This window comes from Podarcis raffonei, chromosome 4 (genome assembly GCF_027172205.1).
Source record: "Podarcis raffonei isolate rPodRaf1 chromosome 4, rPodRaf1.pri, whole genome shotgun sequence".
NCBI lineage: Eukaryota > Metazoa > Chordata > Lepidosauria > Squamata > Lacertidae > Podarcis > Podarcis raffonei.
In genome coordinates, this window is record NC_070605.1 from 36,336,879 (window position 1) to 36,359,975 (window position 23,097).

The window sequence follows — 23,097 nt, forward strand, 5'->3', positions numbered from 1 at the left end:
TCTGAGGGGGGAGAGTTTTTTGTTCCTTTCTACAAATGAAGGATGTATAAAAATGGTAAAGCAAAGTCACAAGGCAGGCAAGGTATCGTGTGTGCATGTGTGTATTCTAGTTGCTACCCTATCATGCATGAAGTACCATGTGATGCTCCTAAGGTATTAAGATAAACCAATGGGTCTTTGATTTGAATTTCAACTTTTACAGTATTGTAGTTGGTTAGGGTGTAAGAGAGCGGTGTACCGGACAGAGAACACAGGGAAGGGTGGCTTCAGGACTTTTCTTTTCAGAGAAGGTACAATGATGTAATCAGCTGGGGCAACAGGGAAATCGGTGGACCATCCTTGTGCTTGCCAGTGAATGTGATGATAAGGAGGCTTCCATGTTTTCCCCTGTTTGTGACAGATTAGCATAGAGGAAGTCAGAGAATGAGGAAAATTATTAGGCCTTTCCTTTGGTAGGGTTCCTACTTCAAAGTCGTGGCTTGTATGGTAATCTTTTCCTTGCAAGATTGTTTGCATTTCTAAAAGCCAGTTTCAGCAGGCTGAAGATCTTTTGTTAAAGCCTAGGGTTTTCTACATGCTTATTCTCTAAATATTTACAGTCATACCTCGGGTTACAGAAGCTTCAGGTTGCGTGTTTTCGGGTTACAGACGCTGCGAAACCCAGAAGTACTGGAACGGGTTACTTCTGGGTTTTGAGCTCGTGCATGTGCAAAGGCACTAAATCGCGCTTTGCACATGTGCAGAAGTGCCGAATCGCAACCCGCGCGTGTGCAGACGCAGCGCTGCAGGTTGTGAACATGCCTCCCACACGGATCACGTTTGCAACCCGAGCATCCACTGTATTCCATGACTGTCAGCTGATCCTAATAAATTGTCTGCTATGTATTGCTGTTTTTGGGTGTGATGTACACCAGGGCTGGCCCAAGTCATTTTGGCACCTGAAGTGGACCCCAGAGTGTCATGCCCCTCCCTGACAGGGAACAAGGGATGAGGGAAGATCTATATCAGGAACAAGGGAGAAAGAAAGATGGACATTGGGAGCTGCTACCCTAGTGAATCCTGCCACCCAAGGCAGTCAAATTACCTTGCCTACATCATTGGTGCAGAGCATAACCTCTTTAGTATTTGTACCGACCCTTAATGGGAACTCTTTGTCAAAGAAGGTCCATTTGTTTCCACATGAATTGCTTTGTTTTTAGATCACAAGATATAAATATATAAAAATATATTTCAATAACTTCAATGTGTTCCCCCCTTCACTTTTCATTTCAGCGGAACGAGATATCAGTGTCTACTGTGGAGTACAGGCAATTACTATGAAGATTAATTTTTGCACTGTCCTTTTTTCTGGTTATTCTGAAACGGATCTGGCATTAAATGGGAAACACGGGGACTCCCACTGTAGGGGATTTATAAACAACAACACATTTCCAGCGGTGGTCATTTTCATAATCAATCTCAGCACTTTGGAGGCATGTGGGAATGCTTTAATGGTAAGATGCAATTCTTTTGAGGCTACACAGTGAGATGGAGAAGAATTTCAGTTCAGTTTGCATTTTAGTTTGAATGTAACTAACTCCCAGCTCCCCAAACAATATGCTATTCTTTGAAAGCCACACTTCTCCGAATTTTGTGAATTAGTAAAAACACCAGACAAAAATGCATTCTGTTTGCAAAAATGTGTGTATTAGGCAAAATTTCATTAAAGGTGTGTATATTAGAAGAAGTTTGCAGTGAAATGCTGATAATTGTTAACGAGAATTTTTATTTTATTTTTAATTGCAAACTGATGCATTGAGCTTGAAAAAATAAGAAATGGGAGGAAACAAAAACTGGCAGATCATACTTGGTTACATTTCATTGCTAAAAAGAGAGAGAGAAATGAAGTATGAAATAGAGCATACCGCACAAGGGAGGGGTGCAATTTGCAAACACAAATGCCTGAAGTTTAAGAATGAGCAGCTCATTTTTTTTGAAGATTGGTATGCAGTTATTGCTACAATCTTAAGTCTTACTCTTCCACTTCTGAATAAAATGTTTAGTTGTAAATGAGCCAACACATTTGCTGTGATGTTTTGTGATAATGGGACTGTTTGCACCACCCTCATCATTTCTGAAGGTGGAACTAAGCATAGGGAAATGTGTAGCTGCCGGTGTAAGAAGCATCTCCTCATCCCCTCTTCTCTTGTGGTGTCATGTAAAAACACAAAACATGGCATTTCACTCTGGGTATTCCCATCCCCACAACTAGCATCCAGTGAGATGGATCTGGAGGGAAAACTTGGAGTGTGATGGCTTAGTCACGTTCCTTCTGTACCCTCATGTTTTTTCATTCAGTAAACATTGGAGTTGTGAGTATGCACAGATAGCACCTTTGTGGATTTTTATTTATATATATATTTATTTAATTCCTAGTATTCTGAAAATATTCTGGGAGCATGGGAGATTAGAAGAGGAATTATGTGCATGCCTGAGCTATGTGAATCTGATCATCGTGCTGAAATCTTGCCTGCATCTAATGATGGTTGTCACGGGAAGTACTTTGACACTGTGCTTCTCTATCTGCTACGTCTCTCCTCTGAGATGAGCTCACAAACTGACAGCTGGATAGATAGGATCAAAGTCAATGAGTTCTTCATTCCTTAGCTGGCCATTCAAAGAATCCTAGCAATTCCAGTGCTTTTCTTGCAATAATGATAATGATACAGCATCAAGTGAAGCAGTACAAGGTCAAATGCTTTGTGGGCTGGAGTTCACTGCAGAAGATGTATAACTGAGAGGGGACAATTAAATGGTTTATAAGAAAGCTAATTGAAATGAAAATTCTATTATTTGCATATGCAAATATTCTAACACTTGGGTGTCACGGCAAAGGGCTGATGTTAGTGTGCAAGACTAAGGGCTGGGTCATGCCATCCATTTTCTTCCATGTAAGCATATCTTGCTTATCTCTATCTCTAGCTTTGAACTTGTGTAAAGAACAGACATAGTGACTATAAATAGAGTCAGTAGTAATTCATGGCAGTAGGGATGTTGTGGACTACACAACAGAGTGGGCAGAGTCCAACAAGACCAAAGACTTTTGGGTTCTGACAAAAGTTCTGGATGCCTAAGGCAAGTTTTTTTAAAAGGATTCAGATGTAGACCACCAAAGATTCTCTTTAACAAGTATTATTGACAGGATGAGGAAAAGAAGAAGGGGAAATACAAGATCTTACAACTCCATCTGCTGCTGGAAAATCTTTTACACTTCTTGGGCAGGCAATGGATTAAACTCCTTACAGGTGATATGTGCAGCCTCAGTGTTGACAGCAAGGTCTGCACTGAGATTCCTCTGCCCCTTGGTGGGCTTGGGACTCATACTACCTGGGAGTGCAGATGACACTTGAGCACCTTTGCCTGGAGTCACCTTTCCATAACCATGCCTAAGTTTATGTCTGACAAGGTTAGGGGAGTAGTCAAAACATATGGCAGTCTACAAAGGGATGAGGCAGTCTAGATATCTCCATGCTATGCTACTCAACACTGAAAGCACCAAAACTGATTTTGTGCCTTATGACTCACATGGGGATGTAGGTAGCTCTATCACTAAAAGACATATGGCCCCACCTCTCCCACTCCTTCAGCCAGGTAGCCTTTCTATAATAAGTGCTGATTCTCACAAGCTGTGATTAACTCTTAGAGAGCTCTGCTTTACAACACTGCACTGTTTTAACTACCAAAAAGTGCTAGATCAAGCTCTGCACCTGCGCAACTTTGAGGGCACCCAAAGGGGAAATTTGCAGACCATCATACCTAACTCCCCATAATACAATGGTCTTCCAGATATGTTCCAATACACCATGCTACCAGTACATTATTAATGATAGTTCTAGATGGGTATGGTTATTCAATAGATGCTGGCCCTGTTTATGTGTTCATAGAATGTTTAGAGGGAGTGACCATGCATGTACTGGTTCTGACCCAAATATCCCTGTCTCTATTGGTACCCGATGGGACTGACAGGGCAGAAAGCAGAAGCACCAACAGTAGGGGAAGCCAGAGTCATTGACAGGCACAACCAACTAATTCTAATTTGGTTCCCATCCACCTTCTTGCTGAATTCTATGAAAGCAACACTGAGATGAAAGAGGAGGGGAGGAAGCTGAATTTTGGAGTGTTGGTGGTCTTATCTTTCACTATGAGTTGGATGAGGGCGCCATTATTTATTATTATTATTTATCATTTCATTAGGTCTCAGAGGGTTTTCTCCCTCTCCTTATTATCCTCAGTACAACCCTCTGAGGTGAGTTGGGGTGAGAGTTGGTGACTGGTCTAAGGTTTCCCAGTGAGCTTTATGGATGAGTGGGGATTTGAACTCCCAGTTCCTATTCTAGCATACTGACACTGGTTTTTTTTCTCTTTCTCTATACTTTTACCAAAAGAATTGAAAGTCTGGCACTGCCTCAAGTAGCAGTTTGATTGCTTGGAGCAGTTTAGTCACGCTCCTGTGACAGAATGCCTCTGGCATCATGCTGCAGTGTCATTCTTAGGAGCATTTATTCTTAGGAAAGGGGAGATCTCTGCCCCTATTGTGGCTATTGGTAAAAAGGAAGAAAATATCTCAGTTGTTATCACATTTAAAGGTAACACCATTTCCTTCAAATGCCTGCCACTGGAAGTTGCTGAATATTGCCCCCACTTTTCTGGGGGGTACATGGTTCTGTGAAAGTATTGTGGGGGCTTATTTCAGAGCAGACTAATAGATTGGACTAAGGTTGCACAACAAATCACTTTGATATATTTGACAGAAATGGTAGGTAGCTATTGCTCCCATTTGTATCTGTCATAGCAGCAGTGGGACAGCAGAATGGGAGGATGGTTATAACTTTACTGTATGCCTCCGAACACCAGGTGCTGGAATCACAAGTGTGGAGAGCACCGTTGCCCTCAGATACTGCTTGTGGTCTTCCCATGGCTCATCACTGTGAGAATAGGATGCTGGACTATGTGGGCCTTTTGCAAGATCAAGCATGATGCTTCTTACGTCCTGATGTAGAGGTTGTGGTGCATCAAATAATTTACAAGGATGATTTCTTAACCTTTAACAGTCATATCTTCACTATTTTAAAAATTCTATTTTCTTATAAGATTGCCTCCCCATAATTCTGTTTTCTGACCTTATCCAACTAGGTAACCTCAGTTCCAGGAATTAATGCCTATGGCAATGTATCAACAGTCCAGATAGGCAATGTTTCGGGATACATAGACACCCCAGATCCACCCACAATAATCAGCTATTTACCAGGACTTCTGTATAAATTTAGTTGCAGCTATCCCTTGGAATATCTGGTCAATAATACACAACTTGCTTCGTAAGTATGAGCATGATATTGCAAGAAGTGATTGTTCTGTGTATCAGGAAGCCTTTGCACTGTATTTATTGTCATTAAAGTAGCTGGCTGGAGCTTTGCATGGTCGATATGCCCTGTGAACATATCAAATTTCTGATGAAATGCATGGATTCTGGTCATTTCCCCCTCCATAATTAGAAGCGACATCCAATTTGAGAAGAGGAAAGGAAGAGGATATAGAGAAGGAAAATAATGACAAGAAGGATAGTATTCCAGGGATTTGGTTTGCTATAGAATTAGCACAGCACTGAAGTGTTAGCTTTCATGATGAAAGTTCTTCTACAATTCCTCTTAAAGATAGAGTAGTACTTGTACATAAGCAAAGAAATATTTACTTTCAATTCTTTTTGCACAGCAATATATTAGTATATGTAACACAAGCAAATGCTATTTCTATGTACTGTATATCACAAGAAGTTATTTTCCCCTATCAATTTGCTTCTTAGCTAATTATTTGCCTGATCCATTGTTTCAGCAATGCCCATTGTTTCAAAGCTCTGACAGGGCTTCCACTATAAATTCCGATTTGTAGCAATTTAAAAACACAAGATGGGGGGGAAATACTCTTGGTGGTGAATTCCAAAACCTGATTTAATAGTGAAATATGGAATTGCAAAAAAAGAATAAAAATAGATGATTCCATCAATAATACTTTGCTTTCTAAATCTGTTCTAGATCATCAGCTGCTATATCTGTAAGAGAGAACAATGGCACATTTATTAGCACTTTGAATTTGCTCCTCTACAATGTAAGTATTAGAAAGCAGAAGTTTCTTAAATAAAGCAATGGCTGCTCACCTGCCGGCCGGAGGGGAGTGGTGGCTGCGGTAGTGGGGCGATCTTCTGGGGGGTGGACATCACTTCCTTCTTTGCTGGTGGTGCTGACTCCTGGGACTTGCCCATAGTTGCAGCCAATTGTGGGCAAGCTTGGGAGTGTGGTTTAGTGAGTGGACCAGAGGGGAAACTTCTTTCATTTGGTCTGCTCTCTGGCTATAAAAGCCAGCTATGCCCTCTGCTAATGCACCTACCATGACTGACTGATAGAATGTTGTAAGTGGGACTAGCCCCTCTATTTCATTCTCTCTCCCTCTGCATTTCCATCCCATCCAAAATAGTTGGCCAGAATGCCCACTAAGCATGTTCAGTTCTCCTGTGGCTCTTTGGAGTTCTCAGATTCGGTTCCTCCACCTGCACTTCTCGAAATCTTGGGGTTCTCCCACAGCTGCCTAGCCTTCCACTTGGGTATGGGTGGTACCATTTTGGCTATATATTCAATGGCGCTCACAGCCTTAAATTGGAAATATCGGAAATCATATGTTAGATCCAGCCTAAGATAATTGCATTTGGGTCCCTTTGAAATGAAGGCTTAATTACCATGGATCTTAGGTAAAGGGTAAAGGGACCCTTGACCATTAGGTCCAGTCATGGCCGACTCTGGGGTTGCAGCGCTCATCTCGCTTTATTGTATGAGGGAGCCGGCGTACAGCTTCCGGGTCATGTGGCCAGCATGACTAAGCCGCTTCTGGTGAACCAGAGCAGTGCACGGAAACGCCGTTTACCTTCCCACCAACAACTACTGTTGTGGAAGATGTAAGCAACTTCAATAGACCGATGCTAATGCTATTTCTTTGTGGTTCTTTTGGACAGTGGGTGGGCTAAAATTTTAAGTACCTCCTCATGACTGCTGATTCTCTCTCTCTTCTTATTAGCATGATAATCAGATTTGAATATATGTAATTGTGTAAACTTGTATTGCATAAACAGGGACATTGGAAAGGAAATTTAAAAGACTTTTACTGGCCTTTATTTATAACAGCAACACTAATCTTCCAACTGTTATTTTTGTGTTGATTAGAAATTTTATTCATCCATTCAAATGTCTGATTTAAAAATCAGCTTTCCATTTCTCAGGCAGCATTTTAGTAAATTACAAATCCATTTTTTCGATTATTATTCATGTCATCATGGACCTGGGTTATAATTCATGCAGATGATTTAAAAGTCTGTGCTTTCAACTTGGGGTGTAATGAATGTGCTATAAATATCATAGCAGAATATTTCCAATTGCGTTTAAATGAATTTCCTGTTTGCAAGTAAGTTTTGCTGTCTGACAGTTCAGAGATATGTTAGACTGGAGATGATATTACTTCCATTTTTTAAAATACTGAGTTTTTTTGTAAGAAAGTAGAAAGTTTCCTAAAACTTTAGGAACAAAAAACCTTGTATTTAGGGTATAGGGGATTTTGCTTCAGAAAAGTTCCGTTAAAATGTTCTTCTTAGAACACATGAGAGTATGTCATATGGGGCCAATCAACATTCCAATCTTGCCCAATAAACACTCCATTTTACAATTTTGCTTTTGTAAGTCATCCTGTACATTGATCCTGTGAATAATATCTTGGAGTGATTTCTAAAAGCAGTCTAAGGATAGTCATAGGAGCATCTTCATCTATGGTGTGAAGCCAGCTTTGCATCATTTTGTTATAGAAACATGTTCCAACAAGTGAATGCTGGATTGCTGAGTTACTGCCTGTGTCAAAGAGGTGTGTTAGCCATCAGTCTTGCTGTTGCCCCATGCCTTGTACATCTGGTGGGCTGTTACCCTTCAAAGAACTACATATGTATTCTACTACCTTCACTTAAAATAAAACCACAAGATTATTTAATTATTTTTGCAAAATTGCTCCCGAGAATGCATGTGGTTGTTAGTGCTGTCATGGGTAGCAGCCAATAGGTGCTCAGCAGAACTATCTTTTCTTCAGCTCAGACTGAACCACACTGAGAACCTACAGAATCACCGCACAGAGTGCAAGGATAGAACTCCACATGCATGAGTAAAATCATTGTTGAATCGATATCTAAGATATCATAGCATGAATTGTCGTGGGCCGACATGAATATGTTTCAAGATGTAATACTGAATATTAAGCTACTGGATTTTATTTGTAAGCTAGGATCCCCATTTCAGTTTAAGACAACAGTAGCCCTGTGCAGTTGTTCTAATCTCCCACAGGATTAGAATCACGTTTGGTGGTATAACTTCTGTAGCAAGCAGCTTTCTTTACTCATGTAGGTTCCTGCATGATTTTGAATCTTGAAGGAGCCAGCAATGGGAAATGGAGCTTGTTTGCGTTTCCTTCATCACAGTAGGATGGGGACATTCCTTCCATTAGGCAGAGTGAGGCAACCACCTTAGGTGGCAACTTCTGGGATACACCAGGGACAACTCCCTGGATGTTCTTCCTGAGCCCCCTGGCCCAGGAGCAGTGCATCCCCTTTTGCCGCTTGAGGTGAAATGGGAATGTGATGCTCCCCTCCCCCACTGCTGCCTGCAGCTCTCTTACCTGTGTTGCATGGTGTTGCCTGTGAAGCGCTGGCAGTGACACTGGCTTCTGGTGAGATCTCACAATATCTTCTTGGGTTTCTGCTGCTTGAGGCAGGTGCCTCACCTTGCCCCATCAGTGGGCTGGGCCTGCTGGCCATAACCTTTTGTTGGATGACAGAGTGTTATGTACCATGTGGCCTGTTCTGCTCCTCAGTATTAGCTTGTTGCTCTCAGATGCAGTGGAAGTATTGAAATAAGACTCAACTTCCAGTTTAGTTGGCTTTTGCCAGAGTGGGAGCCATCTTGTCATTTGTGTCAGGTAGCAGAAGGTCTTGAACTGGTCCTGCATTATGGATTAGGATGCCTGAATTGGGCTTGGTCTTTTTTTAATGTATATGAGTGTTGTTCAAGCTTAAAGTTACAGCTCTCGATAAGTGGGTGAATTGTTTTTCTTCCTGCTGGGATTTCCACTGAATTCATACATCTGCATTAAGTTGGCCATTGGCTTTATTGAGATTTCTTGGTGAACACGATATGCTCACGAGTAAGGGTTTTGTTAGGGTCAAGACCTTGCTCTGTGAGGACAGTGGTTAATTAAGCATGAATATGAAACATATTCATTTCCATACATTTAAAATTTAATATACTCAAGTCAAACTGTGCTGTGTGTGCATAATGAATTGAGGTACAATTCTTCACCATTACCAGAGGGTGACTTAAATACTTCTAGAGAAAAGCGCAGTCTGAGGAAGAAATGCTAAAACTGTTGTTTAATTCACTTCATTATCCAAACTTTCTTTTTGCTAACAAATCATTAGTGGTGTAAATTAATAATGCAAGTGCCATTATTATATATGTACTTTAATTAACATTTGACCATTTTTATACAACAGAATGTGATCAAAATCTGAATCACACATACAGAAAATAAAGCAGAGGCAGAAAAACTCTACTAGGAGGAAATAATAAGGTGATATTTTGGCCCTTGGAGGCAGAAGGAAACTGCAGGCAGTGCAATTAAGGTTCACATCACAGGTTTGACTAAAGGGCTATATTCAGTTTCTAGTAGAGTACAAAGGACGCCATGCAAAACCAAGACCTCATTGTTGCCTTAGCTTTGGCCATGACTGAGGAACTTGTGTCTGACCCTATAGATACTGTTAGACTCCAACACCCTTCAGCCTCAGTCAGATGACTGATGACAAGGGATGATGGAACAGGAGCCCAAAGCATCTGAAGGACCACCACTGGTGTCTAGGACTGCAATCTTGAGTTGCAATTCTAGGCAAATTAACACAGAGACTCAGTGAGACCTGTTCTCAGGTACTTGTGCATAGGATTGCAGTGATAGTTCCATTGGATTCAGGTAGGTAGCTGTGTTGGTCTGACACAGTTGAAATAAATTAAAAAACTAAAAAACTGTCCAGTAACACCTTAGAGACCAACTAAGCTTGTTCTGGGTATCAGCTTTTGTGTACATGCACATTGGAGTCCTTTGTGAGTGGGCTTGTTTTCCAACCAACTTCATTTCTTAAGGTACACAAACCGTGACTGTTAGTGATGTTGGGTGGGGATTGATGGGAGTTGACTTATAGCAACATCTGGAGGGTTACAGGCTGCCCACCATCGCTATGCCCCTTTACTTGGTAGTATATATCTCTGGACTTAGCGGGTATTACTGCTGTGTATAGTGTTTCACTATAAGTTTAATAACTGTGTGCTTATCAACGGGTTTGTGGTGTCTAATTATCTTAGGCTTCTTCTTGAATCCTAACTAATGGCAATAGCAGTGGGTTCTGGGGAAATTATTCTGGATAGCTGCAAAAGAGGGAATAATAGGATTAAATTTACTACTACCAACTGAAAGATTGTAGCGTCATCATTCTAATATTAAGTAGAACTCTTTGGCAGATTTTATTTTTTACAAAATGCTGCTAAATTGGATAGAGGGATTATTTCCATGTTAATGTGTTCCACCACTTGGTTTATAGATTCTATATGACACATTTAATGATTTTGTTTTTCTATTCACATATCATGGCTAGTATTTGATTTAGTTTCTTTGCAAATTGTCTGGCACGGCTTGCTGTTGCCACATATCTTTCCACTAGATATGATCTCGATATATACTGACATCCTTTGCCTCCCGTAATCTACAGCATTATTAAACACAGTTCACTCTAAGTGCATTTGGTCATGTTGAATTATGTCTGAGTGCTGATCCACTTTTATGTGGTTCTCGATACATAAAGTGAAGCAGTGAAAGGTGAAGCCATTCTCATGCACAAGTCCCACTCATTATTTAAATGATCCCAAGGAAGGAGATCGTTTCTGATGTATCAGGGCTAAACTAAGCAATCAGTGGCAAGCTTAGCAAATCTAGGTTTCCACTTCTCTACTGCAAAGGGGGTAGAAGAGATGTGGAAAGGCAGGGTTGCTCAGCTTTCCCTCTGTCGCCCAGTACACTTCCTTGAGAGACATTGTTTCCAGATCTGTGTTTCCTTTCTCAAGTGGGAAAAAGAAAGGAAAAGTGGGGAGGAAAGTGATAGAAGGGAAGGATGGATCAAGTTCTCTTCACCCTATTCCTGTGACTGTAACCTGTTTTAACTGATCTTAATTCCAAATCTTAAACTGTTGTAACCTGCCCTAGGGCCCACTGGTAAAGGGCAGGAAGTAAATTTATTCTACGCGTGCTACTCCTTCTGTTACAACTGTCTTCCTGCTAATTGGTCCTTTTTCATGACTATGGAAGTGAGAAGTGATAGCCTGGGTTACCAGCCCTGTGTTTGCTACCAATATCCAATAACGCAATGAGGATTTAAGGATATCTGCCTGGAAGCAATGCTTTCCAAGAGGATTGCAAACTGTCCCATTGTTACCTGATCCTTTCAGTGAGAAATGTTCTACACACATACCTGAGACTAAATCTTGAGTCTGGTAGCCTCACCAGCTGACTGCAATCACTTCTATGTTATATAGGGTCATACTGTTGGTGTGTGATAAGAACTGTTTGCTTTTCCAGGACTCCACCTACAGAGAGCAGCTGATTATCCCCAGTACAGGGTTACCGTTGAAAACAAAAGTTTTTGCAGCTGTTAGAGCAACAAACCTCGATGGCAGGTATGGTAAATGATATGTCTCTCCCGCTCCCACCCCCCACAACAAAATCTGTGGTCCTAGAAACACAAGCTCCTTGGCAGAAGTGACTCTTCATGTGGGGTGAAGCCAATACAGCAGCTTCCTGGCAGGTGAGTCACTGTTGCTTAGGAGAGGTAAAAGGTTAAAAAAAAGGTAAAGAACCCCTGGACGGTTAAGTCCAGTCAAAGGCGACTATGGGGTATGGCGCTCATCTTGCTTTTCAGGCTGAGGGACCTGGCGTTTGTCCTCAGATAGCTTTCCAGGTCATGTGACCAGCATGACTAAACCACTTTTGGCACACGGAAGACCATGATGGAAGCCAGAGCGCACAGAAACACCATTTATTTTCTGGCCGCAGTGGTACCTATTTATTTACTTGCACTGGTGTGCGTTTGAACTGCTAGGTTGCCAGAAGCTGGGACAGAACAACAGGAGCTCACCCTGTCACGGGGATTCGAACCACCGACCTTCCGATCAGAAGCTCAAGAGGCTCAGTGGTTTAGACCACAGTGCCACCCGGTCCCTTAGACCTTTACCTTAGGAGAGGTAAAGCAGTGGAGAGGGTGCTGCAGTGCAAAAGCACTCCTGGTAGTGTGCTTGTACCGAGCCAGCCTTCTTGCCACCTCACTCTCTTCCTCCTCTCCCACAAAACAAGCAACAGGAAGCTACTTCTGGGAAGCTAGCCTAGCAGCTCTGTCCTAGCTTGCAAGCTGCTTCTGCTCCCTGGGATACAAGGAGGCATGGATATATGGTGCTGTCTTACAGTAGGCTAGACCATCTCTCTTGGTGTTGTCTTTTCTATCTGGCAGCAGCACCCCAGGGTTTCAGATACAGGTGGACTTATCTGTCCATTTTGGTTCCTCCTCTCATTTTCTCATTTTTCCAATCTTAAATCCATCTCTCCTCATTTTCACAGAAATTTGTTGTTTTTTAAAAAATCACCATGATAATCCACCATGATAATCTGTAATCTGGTTCGATTTCCCGCTCCTCCACATGCAGCTGCATGGAGACCTTGGGCTAGTCACACTTCTCTGAAGTTTCTCAGCCCCACTCACCTCAAAGAGTGTTTGTTGTGGGGGAGGAAGGGAAAGGAGAATGTTAGCCACTTTGAGACTCCTTCGGGTAGTGATAAAGTGGATATCAAATCCAAACTCTTCTTCGTCTTCCTAAAAATGCAATTTTTTTGCAGTTTTAACAAATAAATACATTCTGCAAACAATTTCTCCAAATATAATGCCTAGAGAGTAACAACAACAACAGCAGCAGCAACAACAACAATTTATGTATAGCCTACCCATCTGGCTGGGTTTCGCCAGCGTCTCTGGGCAGCTCCCAATAGAATATTTAAAACATGATAAAACATCAAACATTAAAAACTTCCCTAAACAGGGTTGCCTTCAGATGTCTTCTAAAAGTCAGATAGTTGTTTATTTCTTTGACATCTGATGGGAGGGCGTTCCACAGGGCGGGTCCCACGACTGAGAATGCCCTCTGCCTTGTTCCCTGCAGGTAGGGCTTGCTGAATGTTCCAGCTAAGTTGCAGAATCTCAGTGGTAGTTACACTCAGTAAAAAGTTATTTTATCTTTCCTTGAGCACAAGATGTAGCAGCCTCAAATTATAAAAGAGGCAAATGTGGTTTCTGGCTAAATGATCTCATGAAGTCTGAAGTAGCCAATGAAATGATAGCAAATCAGTACCACTTCATAACTTCATGACTATAATAGCTGCACCAATTCCTAGGTGAGCCTATAGCTTCACATTAGCTATATTGTACTCATTGTTCAGTGATTTGTTGCAGTTAAGGCACCAGGGTATTGCTCATCTTTTGAATCATAATGGAAGATGGTGCCACATTATCAGCCAGCACTTTCAATGCATGTATATATATATATGTATATGCTGAATCTCAAGAAATGCTTAGCGGTTAATTATCTTTCATTGCACAGATGGAATGTTTTGATGGACTACTGCTATACTACTCCATCTGGAAATCCAAATGATGATCTGCGATATGATCTCTTCTTTAGGTAGATTTTCTTCTTCCAAATATAGTGTTTCTCTACCACACTACACTGTTAAAAAAGATTAATATAAATTGTATTAATTATTTTCAAAGTTTGTTTTATATATAAAACATGTATAATGTTACTGTAGTGGTGAAATAAATATTGGCTCACGTCACAAGAAGCCCTATAAGAAGAACTGAAACCTAAGAAATAAGTGCATAAATATTCATGTAAATAATGACTATCATTAGCAGGTATCAACTGAGTCTATTCTACCCTACATGCTTGTTTCAATATATGCACACTAAATATATATCCCTAAGTTTGTTTATAGGAGCCTACACAAATGATCAAACTACCCTGGCAGGGCACCCTGGAGTAGTTTGGTGATCAGTCGTGTGATACTGTTGACCAAGCTACAGTAGGGTGCCTCATATGTCATCAGTGATATATATATCACGTATATATGATGTGATAGTTTTTAAAAAGCATTTACTATAATGGCGATCCACCTAGCCTGGCAGTGAATGATATTTAACTCATATTCATATGTTGGGCTGTTCTATCCTATTCTGTGGAACTATAGAGGAATATAGCACAAGTTTGGCCCTCATTTCCACACTACAGTCATACCTCTGTTTACCCTCTGGTTACATAAACTTTGGGATGTGCATGCCGCAAACCCAGAAGTATTTTATCGGGTTTCGCCACACGCACATGAGCAGAAGCGGTCCTCAGGTTGCGGAAACCTGGGGATCTGATCAGACCTCCAGAATGGATCCCGTCCACAAATGGAGGTACCACTGTATTTGCAAACAGTTTTTTCCTGGAAGCAAATAACAATGAAAAGTGCGCTAAGCTTACACTATACTCCACTAATGTTCCAGAAGTGGCTTTTACATTGTGTGAAAGCTCAAATATAATGCAGAGCTTAACAGTTAGGGACAAGACATGAAAATGCAATAAACTGCCATTGGAATGCAGCCTGGCAGTCTAACTTCTGCACCATGCTTTGCATGTAAACAGATCAGTAGGAGCTAATGATAAGATGAGGATGAGTAATTGAAGAGATCTTCTTTTGAGCTAAGTATGAGGGACAGTACAAAAGCGAATGGACTAATATGACAAGGATAAAGCATGTGTCAACTGTACATTACAATCAAGAAATGGGCTGCAAATGTAATTTAAAAATTACGGTATTCAAAAGTTGAGCCAATGTATTTAATTTATGTTTAGTTCATTAATATTTTTCTTCCATCACAAAGCTCTAGGAGTTGTACATGGGTTCCAGGTGATCTATGCAAGCACTGGCCAGAACCAGACCTGTTCTGGTGGCTGCACATCATGGGCCCTTAGACCCATGAAGCCAAAGGTTTCTAACACAATTTCCCCACCATCTAGTAGTAGTCAGGATGCTTTAGTGTTTTTCTTTGAGACTCTAACCTCCTGGGAACCAGAAAACATCACTCCCGTTTCAATCTTTTCCTCCAGCTGCGACAAGGACCCTCAGACAACTATCATTGAAAATGGCAGGAGTCAAATGGGCCGGTTTTCTTTCGAGGTGTTCCGCTTCGTGAAGCACAAGAACCAGAAAATGTCCACAGTTTTTCTCCATTGTGTGACAAAGCTGTGCAGAGCTGATGATTGCCCCTTTCTTGCTCCTGTAGGTTTTGGAGTCTTTTGGTAATGCTGCAATTGGAACAAAACTTGGAATGTTTTGCACAGTGTATAGATAAGTGATTAAAACAAAACGAGCCATTGACTGTCATCCATAACATATTTAAGCAATTGTCTCTTAGAGATGTGTTTTAAATATGGAAGCTGGGATATAATCAGCTCAAGCAGTAGTTAACTTACCTTGCTATGGCAATCCCCCCTCTGCCAATGTATGGCAGAAAGGGCAGATTTGTTATGAATGATCAGGTTCACAATGTCAAGCAATCATGTAACAGCTGGAATTATAATGCAGGGAATATGTAGAGGGAATCATAGTAAAGGACAAGTTCACTTTCCCACCAAGCTTGTAATGAGCAGAGCTTTTATCTAGAACAAGATCTACTGATGAGGGGGATGCAGAAATTACATACAAGAACCTGATGAATCACACCAAATGTCATACCCATTTATTTTACTTATTTCATTGTATTTATTTCCCACCTCCCCCCCAAACAGACTTTCCCCCTCCACATTTAAGAGGCTCAAGGGCACCCAGTGAGCTTCATGGCTGAGTGGGGATTCAAATCCTGGCCTCCCAGATCTTAGTCTGACACTCTAACCATTACAACACACTGAGTTTATCCAGAGATCAGTAAGTGGAACTGCTTGATTGATTCCCATTTTCCCCTGTGCCATTCTGACACCCTCTAAAAACCTCCTGTGGTTTTGGGGAACAGAAAAACATTGAAGCTGGCACAGGAGTCTTCAGGGAGAACGGGTTCAAAGGACCTGTGTTTGCCGAAGGGCACTGCTGGGGCCAAGCCACAGTATTCTAGATATTATATTTCCACTGTTGGAGATGGTAACTTTTTGCATACCAGATGCTGGAAACGACAGGAAGGGTGAGTGCTATTGTGCTTAGGTTCTGCTTCTGGGCTTTCTGTAAGCCACTGTGAGAGCAGGACACCCATTAGATGGGCCACTGTCCTGATCTATGTTCTCAAAACCAGTCCTGAATATATAAGGAAACAAAGAGGCATGGACAAGACTGCACTCTCTTACAGGAGTTGTAACAAAAGATTGCACGCAAAAAAGTTAATAAGTACATAGTTTCTTTTCCAATACAGTCGTACCTTGGATCCCAAATGCCTTGTGACTCGAACGTTTTGGCTTCCGAACGCCGCAAATCCGGAAGTGAGTGTTCCGGTTTGCAAACGTTCTTTCGAATTCGAACGTCCGATGGGGCTTCTGTGGCTTCCGATTGGCTGCAGGAGCTTCCTGCAGCCAATCAGAAGCCGTGCTTTGGTTTCCCAACATTTTGGAAGTCTAACGGACTTCTGGAACAGATTGCGTTTGACTTCCAAGGTACGACTGTACAACCAATAAGAGCTTGTTTTAAAAATGTTCGCTACAGGAGGAATGTACTTCTCTGTCCACTGAAATCATGATTGTTTTCATTGCCCCTCCAGATCTGCAGTAACAGGAAAAAAAGAGATGCAGCAAAGATAACCACTTGGAGCCCTCAGAGTACTTCTGGAAGTGCTGTAATCTCTGCTGGCCCCATCATTACTAGAACTGGTAGGAGTGATCATATCATTGCATGATTTCAAAAACACAACCATTTTCCTGTTTAAGGATAATTTTCCATGAGTGACATCTAATTAAGTCCTACTCATAATTTTGGTCTTGCTACTTAATCTTGACAGTTTTCCTAGTTCTGCTCAAAATGCAAAGAATTCTTGTTTATTTGTATGCATCATTATACATATAATATTGCACACTTGAAGTAACTAGCGTGTATGCAGATGCTTGCAACAATGCATATAACTGCATAAAAATATGTGGGTATTCATTAGGGCTGCCCAAGCCATTCAGTGCCTCTGATTCAGAGCCACCCCCAATAAGGTCAGCTTGCTCTGGATCAACTGCCCTATCCTGGATCCAGTGCCAAATTAGTTTTGGATCCAAATTAGTTTAATTAGTTTTTAAAAACCCAACTAATTAAACCGACCAAGAGGGTCTGTTTTGCAGGACGCTCCTTCCTAAGTGGCTTCTCTATGGGGAAGGCATATTTGTAAGCACCCTGCACCATGTTATATTGATGCCTCTGCTCAACAGCTGTTGCATGGAGGCATCCATCCCATATGGTGCCACTTCACAAGCAGCTTTCCTGCAGGGCTTTTCTGCACCCCACAACATCATTGTCTCTGCTCAGCATCGATCCTGTGGGGTGGGGTGTTAAGCAGGAAGGAGAATCAGTTGCTATTGGGCTTCTACCTTCACCTGGGAATATGCAGCCAGCAGTCACATAGACTTCTGCCTTTCTTGTGGGGTTTCCTGCCCAATGCCTGCACCTCCTTCCTGCCTGACGTCCTGATCCCTGACAGCCCCCGATTCCTTGAGCCATCCAACCCAACCTGTGACTATTTCATCCCCATTTGACTGATCTTGCCCTGGATGCCTTCATATGGGCTCAATTTGGCTTGGGCCCAGTGGCGTAGCGTGGGGGGTGCAGGGGGGGCCGGCCGCACCGGGTGCAACATCTGGGGGTTAGGGTTAGGGGGCGCAAATCCACAGGTTAGGGGGCGCAAATCCACGGGTTAGGGGGTGCAAATTACTTGCCTTGCCCCGGGTGTTGACAACCCACGCTACGCCACTGCTTGGGCCTCAGCCAAATCTGGTGTACAGCCCAAGTATTCATGCCCTTATGAAATTATGCTGCAGAAATAGAGTACAGCATGAGCCTGACTCTTTTACATATGTTACGGGTATGATATCTATAATTTTGCAATATAAATTTACATATAATTAGCCCTTTAAAAAACAACAACTGTGCATGAGTGGCTCAGACATCGCAGGCACTCAGTGCAAGGGGCTGTCTGATGCAAGCAAAGTTTGTTTGAGTTATAACTGTCAAATTCTGTTTATATGTTTGGAACACATGTTCCCTCCACCCCAAATGTGAACAACTGTTTATAATCTCTTAGCACTCCTTAAAGTATGCAGCACAGCACTGATTATAAGTCCTAGTAAATTCAATGGGACTTACTTCCAGGTACACAGGGGCACTTGTATTATAACAAATGATCTAAGATTTATCTGAACAAACAAATTGATGGTGACAAACTAATAATCTCATAAAAGTTGTTTAAAGTATCTTAGATTATGTATGAGCAGAAAGATGCTGTTCAAATAATATTTTTAAATTTACAACTTATCTATTTTTGTATTTTTGTACAGATGAGACCCCAACTAATAATTCACAGCTTGGTAAGTTGTACCAATAAGAGCAAACAACCATTATTATTATTATTATTATTATTATTATTATTATTATTATTGAGCATTTGAATGTTACACTAATGTTGTTGTCGTTTAGTCATTTAGTCATGTCCGACTCTTCGTGACCCCATGGACCAGAGCACGCCAGGCCCTCCTGTCTTTCACTGCCTCCCGCAGTTTGGTCAAAGTTACACTAATAATAATAATAATAATAATAATAATAATAATAATAATAATAATTTATTTATACCTGTCAGAGGCTCAGGAGCAGAAGAGCAGGGGAGAGAGCAAATAGAGAGCGGAGGAGAGGAATCAGAGGGGAGCGTAGGGGAATATGACAGTGGCCTGAGAGATTCCATGAGCTTCTCGAGCGAATCAGAAGATTCCCAGGAGGGGGCGCCTATGGTAATGGCGAGGGGGGTCCCAGGGGGGACGCTCCATAAACAAGGGACCAGAGGGGACTCCCAAGGGAGTAGCGGAGGATCAGGGCCAGTTCCCCCACCAGAGCACAGTGGGGGGGAAGAGTCACATGAGTCAGGACCAGCTTCTCCTCCAGCGGGGAGAGAAGATGAGTCAGGGGTAACCACGCCCCCATCGGGAAGTGGGGAAACGGAGGGAAGGCCAGGTCCAGTTAGCCTCCCCGAAAGAGGGAGCAGTTACACAAGTGTAATGGTCAGAAGGAAAGTGGGAGGCTGCGCGCGCGCGCCAAGTTCAAATGTGGAGGAGCGCGGGACAGCAGAAAACCCGGATTGGGAGCCAGGTCCTAAAGCCCGAAGGAGGGAGGGAGAAGAGTCAGGGGATTCAGCGTCAGAGGAATCTAGGAGGGCTGAAACTCCTACTAGCAGGAGGACCCAGAGAAAGAAGGAACAGAGGAAGAGGTGGAGTAAGGCTAGAATCTTAAGCTGGTGTCAGGGGGGAGGAGATTCAGATGGGACTTCTACGGTCTAAGGCATAGACGTAGCGCTGCGCGCTGCGCGTCTGGAAATGAAACTGAACTTCAATAAAGACTTTTTTACTTGAGGAAGAAGCAGCGTTGGTCTTGTGTGAGCTGGGACCTTGGGCAGCGCTGACAATACCCCACCCTTCCTGGTTCAGAAAACCGGGCTCAGGGCAGCTAACAACAAATTTAAAACACTTAATTGTAATACAGTGGTACCTCGGGTTACATATGCTTCAGGTTACATATGCTTCAGGTTACAGACTCCGCTAACCCAGAAATAGTACCTTGGGTTAAGAACTTTGCTTCAGGATGAGAACAGAAACCATGCTCCGGCGGCATGGCATCAGCAGGAGGCCCCATTAGCTAAAGTGATGCTTTGAGTTAAGAACAGTTTCAGGTTAAGAACGGACCTCCGGAACGAATTAAGTACTTACCCCGAGGTACCACTGTACAACATAGAAACAGCATAAAATACAGTATAAAAGCATGAATGACAATAAAATTCAAAGTTCAAAAATCAATTTGGGGGAAATCCATCCAATAAACATTAGATAGTCACCAGGGCTAGCTGTCCGAATTAGTCCTACTTGGGCCAGCAAGGAGGCCAGGGGAGAATTAGCTGTGGGGTCCCAGAGTGGGTAATCTTCATAAAAGGGGAGGGGGAGGGAAGAGAAGGGAAATAATAGAACAGGCTGAATGCAAATTAAAGGCCAGGCAGAGTAGCTCTCTTACAGGCCCGGCAAAAGGAGGTTAAATCCTGTAGGGCCCTAATCTCATGGGACAGAGCATTCCACCAGGTCGGAGCCATCACTGAAAAGGCCCTGGCCCTGGTGGAGGATAGTCTGACTTCCTTAGGGCCCAGGACCTCTAAACTATGGTTATTCATGGACCTTAAGGTCCTCTGCGGGGCATCTCAGGAGAGGCGGTCCCGTAAATACTAATTTAATTAGACTACTGTCTGATATGTTGTGGTATTGTTATTATTTAAAGACAGAACTGAATGGTAATTGTTAATTTCTTAGGACCAATTTCTAAAAGCTTAACAAATTCTACCCTTAAAAAAAAGGTTCGACATTTAAAAAACTAGCTGTAATTCTCCTTACACTACTGCAATGAGATATAGGTCCATATATATCACTGCTTGTCTTCCATAGGAGGTTTTGAGACAAAGAATTACTTGAGAATGTGGTTATACTACAGCGCTTAGATAGGTGTTTAATAATCTGTCCAAAATTATGCATTTTAATTCCTGCTGATTACACGTCTGTGTATACACTATACCATAAAGCACATTCAAACAATGTTATTTCACTCAAATAATTCTGGGCAATGTAGTTTACCCCTTCATACTTAAATTCCCAGCAACCCTTAAGAAACTATAGTGTCCAGAATTCTTTGAGGGGGAAATGTGTCTTGAATGTGCTTTAAAGTTATAGTGTGTATGCAAGCTGCAGCCCCATTCACACTTTCCTAGGTGTAAGCCCCATTGAAACAGTGGAGCTTACTTTTGAGCGGATATGTGGACTCACACTTATCTCTCACCCTGGAATCAATGAGACTTAAGTGTGAATAAATGGGAATTTAAGTATCTCTGGTTGGATCAATTTCAGTGCCTGTAAAGTGATTCCCTAACACCTCCCTTTTCATTTCTTACTCCTTTGTAGGTAGTCCAAATGGATCTGCTTTCCAGCTGAATTCAGTCACCAGTGCTTTGATTTCAGGAGTAGTAATTTTAGGAATTATGAGCACATTTTTTTTCATATTTTCCCTCACCCTCCTCCACAGAAAGTGGTCCAGCAGTAGCCTAGTTTTGAATGGTGTACGAAACCCAGTTTTCAACTAGAAGGAACAAATCATTTGGATTTTCTCTGTGGGATTGCCATGAAATGTGTTCCCTTTTAAGCGTCACCAAGGTGGCATTCTGCTGCTTTCAAGTTCCAGCTATTCTTACTTATAGCCTTATAAACGCTATTGTATAGATAATAAGCAGTAAAGGTAATGATTGTTCTTTTTTCCATTCGTGTATGCGCGTGACAAAGCTATTTGACATTTTGCCAATGGGATTATTGATAACCCAAACGTTTTTAAACCTCCAAGTGGGATCGTAAAGTTTAAAAATTGCTCAAGGCAGAAACCTTTCCCAAATGGATTCAAATTATATAAACACGAGCGCTATGAAACATGCATAGTTAATGAGCTCCTTTGAAAAGGACAACCTTTATTTTTTCTCTCTTCGGTTTTTCTACAACATTATACATTTTATGCCAAACTTTTCTGTACAAAATCTGGCACTTGAAATATAGTTTTCATTACCGACTGGGCTACAAAAAGGAGTTACAAACCATTTAAAATAGTAAGTAGTTAAATTGCTTTGAAAACACGATCAAGTGCTGCAGTAAGGTGAATTCTGCTCTGTTTCAGGGTACCTCCCCATTGAACAAAGAAATGGCCACAATGGGCACATGGCTGACTTGTGTTTAATTATATTTTGCCTATGCAAAAATGTTTTATATTGCAAATTTACGACTGAATTGAAACTGCTAATTGTTTTGTGGGATGTTTTTGGCAGTGTTGAAAAGCACCCTACTGATTTGGTGTTTTGTTCCCTGGGGTTGGGGTTTCCAGTTGCTTTGAAAACGTTCATCTATTTATTTCCATTATACTCTATTGCTCTCTCTTTGCATTGAATTGGTTTACCTTTAATGATGTCATCTCATAGCCAACTCCATCTCATAGTGGCTACATCCCATCATGATGTCATCATGTTCACCACATGATTCCTCACATGTTCACCACATGATTCCTCACTGGCTACCATCACCTTTGCAAATTATCCAGGATGCATTGCCCTCACTCTGAATCGATACTGTTGGCCCTCAGTAACATTAGCAACAAGCCAGATCTGATTGGACTCTATAGAGTCATAGCATCATCCTGTTCACCGCATGACAACTGATGGTTGGAATCGCCTAATCCAAGAGGGAGAAAGTAGCAGTAACAAGAGGAAAAGAATGATTGTCCGGAACTTACCACCGCTAAAGGAAAAGAAAGCAAATAATACCCAGTGTCTTCAAAAGTTTCTGAGACTTCAGGGACAGTTCCATTCTGATCCTAACTATGATTATATAAAAGCGATTTTACATTTTGTATGCATGGAAAACACAAGAGGCTGCAATCCTAACCGTACTTAGGAAAAAGTACATTTTGGATTGCCATCTCTGCATGATCTTTACTGCACAATTTCTCTGTATACAAGATCATTTTTTACGGTCTGTAGAGGATTTGTTCCTTAGGAAAAGTGGAACAAATCCATAGAGTCTAGAAAACTGTGAACTTTGAAGTCTGTTTATTGCC

General features: G+C 41.8%; 1 protein-coding gene across 1 annotated transcript in view; it reads left to right on the forward strand.

Moving 5' to 3' along the window:
* ZPLD1 (zona pellucida like domain containing 1) overlaps positions 1-21,737 on the forward strand; it is a 33,942-nt gene extending 12,205 nt beyond the window's left edge. Inside the window, exons 3-11 of the mRNA XM_053386240.1 lie at positions 1,273-1,493; positions 5,173-5,354; positions 6,069-6,141; positions 11,740-11,837; positions 13,806-13,886; positions 15,357-15,528; positions 16,991-17,099; positions 18,762-18,791; positions 21,408-21,737. Of these exons, the coding sequence (XP_053242215.1) occupies positions 1,273-1,493; positions 5,173-5,354; positions 6,069-6,141; positions 11,740-11,837; positions 13,806-13,886; positions 15,357-15,528; positions 16,991-17,099; positions 18,762-18,791; positions 21,408-21,586 (1,145 nt within the window). The 3' untranslated portion in view covers positions 21,587-21,737. The remainder of the gene's footprint in view (positions 1-1,272; positions 1,494-5,172; positions 5,355-6,068; positions 6,142-11,739; positions 11,838-13,805; positions 13,887-15,356; positions 15,529-16,990; positions 17,100-18,761; positions 18,792-21,407) is intronic.
* The last annotated feature ends 1,360 nt before the right edge of the window (positions 21,738-23,097 follow it).